Genomic DNA, 10,322 nt, shown 5'->3' with positions numbered 1-10,322 from the left:
CCCTGCAAAAAAAAAAAGAATGATAATAAAAAAAAACCCAAAAAGAAAAAAAAAGAACCTGATTAACACTAACTTCATAAATCATAGGCTGTAAAATGTATAATGCCTCGAACTTTCTCAAAATTCTTCCATTCCTCCCCCCCCCCCCCCCTGCAAAAAAAAAAAGAATGATAATAAAAAAAAACCCAAAAAGAAAAAAAAAGAACCTGATTAACACTAACTTCATAAATCATAGGCTGTAAAATGTATAATGCCTCGAACTTTCTCAAAATTCTTCCATTCCTCTTGTGAGTCGCAAACAGGCTGTGAATCGTTTGGATTTTTCACGAGCGTTCTCCCACACTGAACCACCTGCATTCCCTCCACCCTCATTCGCCTGCATCCCTCCACTTCCATCTCGCATACTTAACAAGACGTAATTTTGGACCACCGTTACCGAAATTTGTGGTTCCGCCACTGGCTACATGCATGATGGTTCAAATCAGCATTTTATTAATAACTCAAAGATTTGCTTCCCTAGATATAATCTAATAGATTCGGGAAGAACTAACAGAGAATTATTACTCATAAATGTATCCTCGATTTCATGAGTTTCAATCACCTAGAATACTAATGAGAGTTTTTCTATGTCCTATGGCGAGTCCTTCCCTCATCCTTAGTTTCTTTTGCCAAAAAGTCATCAATTTCAAAGCTGAGCTCTGACAAAATTTGGTTCCGGAAATATGTCAATAACTTTGCATGGACTTCTAGGTTAACGGCTGAGTTCCATAGAAGCCCCTTTACATTCAAATATTTTGATGATCATACTAATATAAATATTTTGGGGTACATAAAACTCAAAAACTTGTCATCAACCTGACTTGCAACAAATATGATAAATGATGTTAAACTCGTAGAAACAACCATGCAGATCATTTATGTCCCTTGAAGATCAGCAAAAAGGAATAAAAGAAAGCATTCATAACCAATGTCAATACCTTTTGAACACCTTGATTACAAGCATATACCAGAGCATCTGCTAGTGTAAGCCTTCCCTCAGCATCAGTATTGTTTACCTAGAATTATAAACATCGAGAAGTGAAGCTTTAGTTAGAGAGAGAGAAAGCTAGCTTATGGAAATTGAATATTTGCTTAGGTTTGTTCGACATGAAACATATTTATTTATATCTGGAAGGGTGTTTAGCATACTCACCCTCATCTTATAAATTTACACTTTTCATGTTGCTTTCTTACATTTTTATTTGAATTGTTTGCAGCTATTTCCTTCTACATTGTAGATTCAATAGAAACTGAAGTAACCATGACCTTCAATTAATAAATTAGTTTTAATATTTATGTTGTAAGAGTAGCTAAATCTTAAGTCAATTCAGGAAGCGTGCCTCTTTATCTTATCAGCTTTGATGTTTAGTCTAGCATTGTAGTTATATGTCTGTCAAAATGGTATTGGAATTCATAACTTGTTCACTAGCATTAAGTAAACCATGCTTTAATTCATTAAAAGATATTTTCAGAGTTTGTACAACAAAACGACATATTCACAAAGTAAGAAGCACAAAGGCAACTTACAAACATGAGAAGAATGTATGCTTGAGCTGCAATCTGAAAATCAAGTATAGGCACTATTATGCACCTTTAATATTATCAGTAATGTCTTATTGGTCAACAGAGATGCTCTACAAGCAGTTTGCAAACAAAGAGTAGAATGCCAACAAATTTAATTTGGACATAGTAGAAAACCAGGAAAACTAATTTGGCCATGCATAAGAGTGAATGCATTGCGCAAGAGGATAATGGGCGAATAGGTATGGTGTTGGGAAATTGCACAAATTCCCCTATTATCAGATTTAAGAGAAAGCGAAATAAATGCGCAATAATAGGACACACAATTTAACGTGGTTCGGCACAAAAAGTGCTTATATCCACGGGCTGCTGCAGATCTTTACTGAAAAGGGAAATTTTACAAGCACTCTGAAAATTGCTCTTAATTTTCTCTCACTGAGTACTCTCTCTCTCTCTCTCAATCTTTCTCACGGGGTGCTCTCTCTCACTCTTCTCAAGAACATTCAGAAGCTGGTTGAGGATATAGATCAAAGGGGGGAGGGGGGGTTTATAGCCTCCATCCCCCTCCTTTTTTTTCTTCCTTTCTTTTGACTCTTGCTCCCCTCTTGTCAAGCCATCTTTCTTCTTATCAACAAAGGCAGCCACCTTCCTTTTTTTTTTCTTTCGGTGGCATCTTTTGTTGACAAAAGAAAACAGCCACCAACTCTTTTTGACTAACAATTTTCCACTTGAAGACTGATTTTAATCTGTCTTCACATCTCGATCTATGTAGCAGCTCTTCCTGGTCTTGATACTATTGCAGGCAAACTGAAGCTGAACACAACTTCAGTTTGTCAGTAGTTACCGTCTTTATCAGCATGTCTGTTGGATTTTGAGCTCCATTGATCTTTTCAAGTTTTAAAATTTCATCTTCCAGAAGTAACCGGATAAAATAATACCGTACCTGTATGTGCTTCGTTCTGGAATGAAAAGACGGATTCTTCGCTAGATGAATAGCACTTCGACTATCGCAATATAAGACATTGTCTCCTTGTTTCTTGCCTAATTCGAGCAATATCTGGTCTTGTACAAACCATGACATACATCAGACTTTCAATTGCTGAGGCGTACGGAACCTTCGCCATGTGTGCACGCTCTTTCTCTGTCTTTGGTGACTGGTCTTTGAAAAGTCTGAAATGAACACCTAAATGTGTACTCACTGGTTTAGCATCTTGCATATTGAACCTGGAGAATACTTTGTTGATGTACTCAACATGTGCATTAAAGTCCCAGACTTCATGTCTCTCTTGATTCTCATTCCAAGAACCTGCTTTGCAGCGCCAAGATCTTTTATTGCGAACTGCTTTGATAATTTTTGCTTCAAATTTATGATCTCTTGCAGATCTGGGCCTGCAATGAGCATGTCATCAATGTATAACAATAAAATAATAAAGCTATTGTCAAACCTCTTGAGATAGCAACAATGATTTGTTTGGCATCTAGTGAAACCATTGATGCCCATAAAGCTATCAAACTTCTTATACTACTGCCTGGGAGTTTGTTTTAATCCATACAAACTCTTCTTCAAACGACATACTAGATTTTTCTTGCCTGTCTTTATGAAGCCTTTTGGTTGCTTTATGTAGGTCTCCTCCTCCAAATCACCATGAAAGTAAACTGTTTTTACATCTAACTGTTCAAGATGTAAAATCTCAGTAACTATAATTTTTAACACCAGTCTGATTGTAGTCAGATTCACGACCGGAGAGAAAGTTTTATTGTAGTCAATACCTTCTTTTTGCTAAAAGCCTTTGACAACCAACCTTACCTTGTAACGCTTGTTCCCATCATGCTCTTCTTTGATCCTGTAAATCCACTTGTTATGAAGAGTTTTCTTACCTGGTGATAATTCAGCTAAATCCCACGTCTGATTTGACATAAACGAGTCCATCTCATCTTGTATAGTAGACTCCCATTTGACTGAATTCTCCACCTGCATTGCTTCATCATAACACTCCGGTTTCCCACTGTCAGTAAGCAACAAGTAGTGCAAAGAAGACGAATAACGCTAGATTAGCTTAGAAATTCTGGAGGAGCATCTCACTTCTGGCGTGCTTGGTTCTTCTTGAACTACTTCAGGAATAGTCTGAACATCATTTTTAGAAATCTCCTCAAATTCAGCAAATTCCTTTGTATTAGCTTTTGCACTGGAGCTACTTGATTCTGCAGTTGATCTGTCTTTGTACATCATATTCTCATCAAATATGACATATCTGTTTCTGCTGATCTTCCGAGTTTCATAATCCCAAAATCGGTAACCAAACTCATCACCACCATAATCAATAAAAACACATTTGTTAGATTTGACATCAAGTTTATTTCTTTTAGCAGAATCTATGTGTACATAAGAGATACAACCAAAAACTCTTAAATGCGAAAGGTTTACCTCTTTTCTGTTCCAAGCTTCTTTTGGTATTCCACCGTCCAAGGGAACTGAGGGCCCGCAGTTGATTAGGTAGGCTACGGTATTGATAGCTTCAGCCCATAGGAACTTAGGCAAGCCGACATATATCCTCATGTTTCTGGCACATTCATTCAAAGTTCTGTTCATACGTTCCGCTACGCCATTGTGCTACGGTGTCATGGGAACTGTTTTCTCCATCTTGATCCCGTTGTTTGCTCAAAATTCTTTGAATTTACTGTCTTTGTACTCTCCTCCATTGTCTGATCTTAACCGTTTTATTTTCAAACCAGTTTTATTTTTCACCATAGCCTTCTATTTTTGAAGGTATCAAAGATTTCTGATTTTTTTTCAGAAAATAAACTCACGTATTCTTTGTAGAATCATCAATGAAGGTGAGACATAGTACAGTGAGTCTGCAAGAGATGGAACTAGAGATGGTCCTCGTACGTCGGTATGAACCAGTTCTAACTTTTCTGCCTTGGGTGTCTTGCCAATCTTTGCAAAATTGACTTTCGTTTGTCAAAGATGCAATCTTCGCCTAGGCCGATATCTACATTCTTCAGATCCAGTAGCTTCCCTTTCGACAGAAGTGTTTCATCCATTTCTCGCTCATATGGTCAAGCCTTTGGTGTCATAGGCTTGATTTTTCATCTGCATCTGTTACTACAATAATATTCTCTAAGTTAGATGTTACATAGAGAGTATCATTTTTCTTACCTCGAGCAATGACGAGTGTTCCTTTGGTAATCTTCCATTCATGACCTGAGAAGGTTGTACAGTAACCATCTCCATCAAGTTGTCCCACAGAGATCAAATTCTTTTTAAGGCCAGGAATATATCTTACTCCTTGCAGCTTCCATGTGGTCTGATTTGACAATTTTAATCGGATGCCTCCCTTGTCAACGATCTTCAAGGTTTCATCATCTGCTAGATGTACCTTTCCGAAATCACTGCTGACATAGTTCTTTATGATTTCTCGACATGTGATGACAATGAAGGATGCCCCTGAATCAAAGAATCCATGATTCAATCGGACTATTGACGCTTAGAATTATAGCATCACCTCCTTTCTCGGTCACGTTGGCAGACTCCTGTGTGCCAGTATTTTTCTTCGGCGCCCGACACTCCCTCTTGAAATGACCTTTCTTGCCACAATTATAGCAGTTAAGATCTTTCTTTCCCGATCTAGAGTTACTTCTTTTAGATTTTGATCTGTCGCGATTTGAACTTCTTTCTGAAGTTCTCCTTCTAGACTCCGTGTGTAAAGCTGAAGAGGTTGATGCTTCACCCGATTCTCTCCGCCGAATTTCTTCACTAAGAACCAGATCACGAACATCATCAAATTTTAATTTATTGCTTCCCAACGAGCTACCCATAGCTGTGACAATAGCATTCTAACTTTCTGATAGAGAAGACAAAAGTATCAATACTCGTACTTCTTTATCAAATTTAATTCCAATTGAACTCAACTGGATTGTGATTGTATTGAGTTCATTGAGATGTTAGATTGTATTGAGTTCATTGAGATGTTAAGCTACCGATGCGTCTTCTGCCATCGACAAATTGAACAGCCGCCTCATCAAGTGAACTTTGTTTGAGGCAGATGGTTTCTCATACATGCTGCAGAGAGCCTCCATAAGACCCGTCATGGTCTTTTCATTTGCTATGTTGAAAGCAACATTAAGGGATAGCATCAATTGGATAACTCCGAGGGCTTGTCTGTCGAGAAGAGCCCACTCTTCATCCTTCATGTCATCTGGCTTACTTCCTGAGAGAGGTTAATACATCTTCTTCTGGTACAGATAATCTTCGATCTGTATTTTTAAAAAACCAAATTCCGTATTATCAAACTTCTTAATTTTCACATTCCCTTCGTCTGCAGTCATCGCTCCCACTCGAATCTGACATCCTCTGGATTATTTCTGACTGTTTTTGCGAACTATCGTGTATTAAGACACCTCTGCCGATAAATTGGTACCGCCGATAAAGTTTCACTATTCACGAATTTTACTATTCATGTGAATAGTGACCTTGCAGAAAATTGACAGAAATCACAACCAGAGCTCTCTGATACCAGTTGTTGGGAAATTACACAAATTCTCTTATTGTCAGATTTAAGAGAGCGAAATAAATGCGTAATAATAGGACACAATTTAACGTGGTTCGACACAAAAATTACCTACATCTACGGGCTGTTGCAGATCTTTACTGAAAAGAGAAATTTTACAAGCACTCTGAAAATTGCTCTTAATTTTCTCTCACTGAGTACTCTCTCTCAATCTTTCTCACGAAGTGCTCTCTCTCACTCTTCTCAAGAACATTCAAAAGCTGATTGAGGATATAGATTAAAGGGGGGAGCGGGGGGTTTATAGCCTCCATCCCCCTCCTTTTTTCTTCCTTTCTTTTGACTCTTGCTCCCCTCTTGTCAACAAAGAAACCACATTTCTTCTTATCAACAAAGGCAGTCATCTTCCTTCTTCTTTTTTTTTCTTTCGGTGGCTTCTTTTGTTGACAAAAGAAAGCAGTCACCAACTCTTTTTGACTAACATATGGAAATGCAGTGAATATGAAACAAAGTTGCCTTTTCATAGGAGAAAGGATAGATAATTGAGTAAATGGATGGTACACACTATAAATTTAAAAATGATTACATACTAATTTTCTAAATGGTCATAAATTAAGAACAATACTCTGATACACTTTTAGGTGATAACCTTAATAATTTTGGACCTAAAAGTCTCCCAGAAAAAGAAGGATAGAATGGTTATGACGTCCTTTTTATTGTTGTAAAAATTAAAAAGTCTAGGTAATGGAAATTTATGTGCACAATAAATAAAGAGTTTTGGTTTCCAATGGTTTACAGGTGGATGTATGTTAACTAAAAGTAGCAAGGGCAGAGACTAAGCTTTGTCAGATGTTTCTCAAACCAAATTCTCCTGCTTCTGTGGGAAATAAACTTCTGTGGTGAGTTCATAGGAGGAAGAGAGGACTGGAATACTTTGGCATATAAATACAACAAACTTGCCTCAATTGTCTTGCCATTAGAAGCTGTGACTATGTCACCGGGTCTCATGCCTGTGCCACTTATCATATTTTCACAGGCAGCAACAATGAAGTGCACCTGTAAATGTAATAATTGAACATGTTCAGATAATAATCATATTCTTTCCATTAACAACTAACTATGCATAGGAACAACCTTACCTCTACTCCTGGGGGCTTAATTTGGCCGATGGCTTTTGCTGCACCAAAAACAGCTGCAGAACCACCCATATCAAACTTCATAAGCTCAATCAAACAGCCTGGCCCAGTCTTTATGTTGTAACCACCACTACATGAAAAAGTAATCAAATATTAAAACTTCACAAGTCTTGGTTGAGTTCCAACAAAGGAATGAATAAGAAAGTAAGTGAAAACATTTGTCAGTTTCCAGAGGATGATCACAGGTAAAGGGAACTACGCCAGCAACTAGACAAGTAACTTTGAACAGGAAAGTCATTAAGCTGATTCTTTGTATAATAGGGGAAATTTTTTTCTAACAATCCACAAGTTGATGTTACCTGTCAAATGTTAGTCCCTTCCCAACTATCGCCAACTTTGTTTTCACATCACCATTTGGTGGTGTATAACATAAGTGGATGAAATGAGGAGGGTTTGACGATGCAGCAGCAACACCCAGGTATGAACCCATTTTTAGTTCTTCACACTGCTTTGCATCTAATATTTTTGCAGTAATCACATCACTGTATAAAGAAGCAACTTTTGAAGCCTCTTCTGCCAGTACACCTAAAAGAAAAGCATAATCAAGATTATAGGCTTTGCCCTTAACGCAGGTTCACACTTCACACATCACAAATAAATTATTTCAAATAGAATGAGCTTGTACTAACCAGGAGTAAGCACGTTGGCTGGTGCATTTACAAGCTCCCTTCCGAAAATGACTCCGGAACAAACATCACTTGCATACTTCAGTTTGTTGTCCACTTGAGGTCCAGAACCAAGACCGATAATATCCACTGATTTAAGGAGAGCCTTCTTGGATTCAGACTTGAACCTGTTGTCTTCATGAACTCCTAGCACAGCTCCTAAGTAACGGAAAATAACAAGTCACGCTAGCTGATAATCTACCCAATAACTTTTGTTATTTCCGCGCAGTTCCTTCCTGACTCATAATCTTCTTAGCTATGTAGCGTGAATTATAACAAGTAAGTCTCCTGTGAATTTTGATAAATTATGTTGGTTATGTTTATGTTTAGTTCAAACTAAAATCATGACCATGTCTTATTTTAAAATGACTGGAGGACAAATTTGGGATTTTGGGGGGAAAAGTAGAAAGGATTAGGGAAGAACAGTAAACATCTATCAGACAAGCATGTATCTGCTGCACATTAGTGTGAACATATAGCATATAAGGAAATAAATAAATTTGCTAAATCTATATGTACGGCAACTGAAAGAACCCATGAGAAAGGTAAATACAACGAAATGTAACAGTAGCAGCATTAAGTGAAAAGCAATGACTTAAAGTTAAGGAAGTAAAGAACAAAAATAACCCAATTTTATTGAATTTAGTATTCACTTTTCAGATATATTTGATTCATGTCCCAACCTGATTTTACCAAATACGGGCATCAAATTCAACATCTGAATATCATCCACTTTTCTATCCGTTTCTGCTAAACGAAAACGAAGACAATTACGGTAGCACCTATATGCCCCCCCCATATATGCTTCACCTAAAACATCATTTACAGGTAATTGCTGAAATAATAAGGAAAGAATAATATGTAAGGAATCTATTGTCTAGTTTCGAGGAGACTTCACAGCAAGGAATAAAACTATAGAAGATACGAGCATTAAAAAACTTCAAATATGAAACTTTTTTACACAATTCATGTATTATTAGCTTGTGGTGAAATGCACCAATGTCTACCATCAAGATAGATAACGCCTACCAGACGCAATTGCTGAAGCTGCTTCAAGTTTGAAATCTTCCGAGTTCTCCTCAGAAGATGCAAGAACAATTGCGGCACTGCTTGCTTGAGCAGACATTGCAGCTGCTGCAACCCTCTCCGATGCCTCGATAGGCAGCTGTTGCGGTGGACGACGTGCACGGGCCGAACCCTACTAGACCTAGCCTTCTAAAACCCAAGCCTGGAAGTCTCAGAACAGTCGATTCACCTGACTTTCCAGTGAAGCCCTCCTCTGAAGAAGCTTCTGCTAAAAGGCCACCAAGTTTGTCGTCCAGTTTTTTCAAGATTGGGTTCTCAAACTTGGCATCTGAGCCTTTCGACATATCTTTCTCTGAAACAGCTATAGCAAGCAGGTCGCCCTTCCATTCTGCAAAATCTAGCTCCTTTGCAGAGAATGCAATCTGTGATGCAAGGTTATGCAAGAGATTAACTTGCTTGCACCAAAAGAGGACATCTTGCTCATAGTTGACACATGGAGTAGAAAACTTAAAGGGGAAACAAAATCAAAGTATTAGGGTTGACAAAAAAAATTCCAAGCTTTTATTTCATTTTTTATTTTTTATTTCCAGACAAAATAGACATACAAGCATCAAGATGCAGGCTACCGTACATGGCTGCACAGAGAAGACCGTTAAAATGGTGATTAAAGAAAACTCCTGAATAAAACAACAACGAAGCTGGAAAGGAAGGGTGAAATCTAAGGAATAGAAATACTGGAAGAAATAAATGAGAAAAAAGTTTGATACTTTTTTTTTTAAAACTATAAAAAGTGCAATTTGCACCAAACCCATTCAGATGGATCCATTTCATGAAGTAATTATTGTTGCCTATACGCCTGCTTTAACTCAAAATGTTTCACACGAAACTCGAACAGAGGAATTAATCCTTGAAGAGAATCGAGATCTTTATCGCTAGAAACTCAGAACTAAAGCCAGCGGTTAACATCAAACACTTAGCGAGTGATCGAGGATGGTGAGGGGAACCTGAGGAGCTTCGTTGGGAGCGGGCTTGGTGAGGCCGAGAGTGGCCATGGGAGCGTGATGGAGCTTGGCGACGCAGCGGATCGCGAGTGGCGTGGCAGCGAGGCGATGAACTGACAAGAAATGTTAGGGGGCACACCTCAAACCACACCACCATCCACCCTCTCCTCTCTCATTTGCTACGGTATACAGGGCCCCACATGAGATTTTAAAAATTTAAAATCCCATGTGGGGCCTCGTATACTGTAGCAAATGAGAGAGGAGAGTGTGGTTGGTGGTTTAAAATCTCATGTGGGGCCCGTATACTGTAGCAAATGAGAGAGGAGAGTGTGGTTGAGGGTGTGGTTTGAGGTGTGCCCCTATCAC

At 38.3% G+C, this 10,322-nt stretch overlaps 1 protein-coding gene across 1 annotated transcript in view; it reads right to left on the bottom strand.

Annotated features, from left to right (window-relative positions):
• LOC109843997 (leucine aminopeptidase 2, chloroplastic-like) overlaps positions 1-10,088 on the bottom strand; it is a 14,511-nt gene extending 4,423 nt beyond the window's left edge. The window contains 9 exon segments of the mRNA XM_020413004.1: positions 978-1,055; positions 1,567-1,599; positions 7,029-7,124; positions 7,208-7,334; positions 7,564-7,789; positions 7,894-8,088; positions 8,959-9,071; positions 9,073-9,377; positions 9,960-10,088. Of these exon segments, the coding sequence (XP_020268593.1) occupies positions 978-1,055; positions 1,567-1,599; positions 7,029-7,124; positions 7,208-7,334; positions 7,564-7,789; positions 7,894-8,088; positions 8,959-9,071; positions 9,073-9,377; positions 9,960-10,007 (1,221 nt within the window). The 5' untranslated portion in view covers positions 10,008-10,088.

The sequence above is a fragment of the Asparagus officinalis genome, chromosome 5 (assembly GCF_001876935.1).
Source record: "Asparagus officinalis chromosome 5, Aspof.V1, whole genome shotgun sequence".
NCBI lineage: Eukaryota > Viridiplantae > Streptophyta > Magnoliopsida > Asparagales > Asparagaceae > Asparagus > Asparagus officinalis.
The sequence above is the reverse complement of the archived record's forward strand: the minus strand, read 5'-3'. Positions and strand labels throughout refer to the sequence as shown.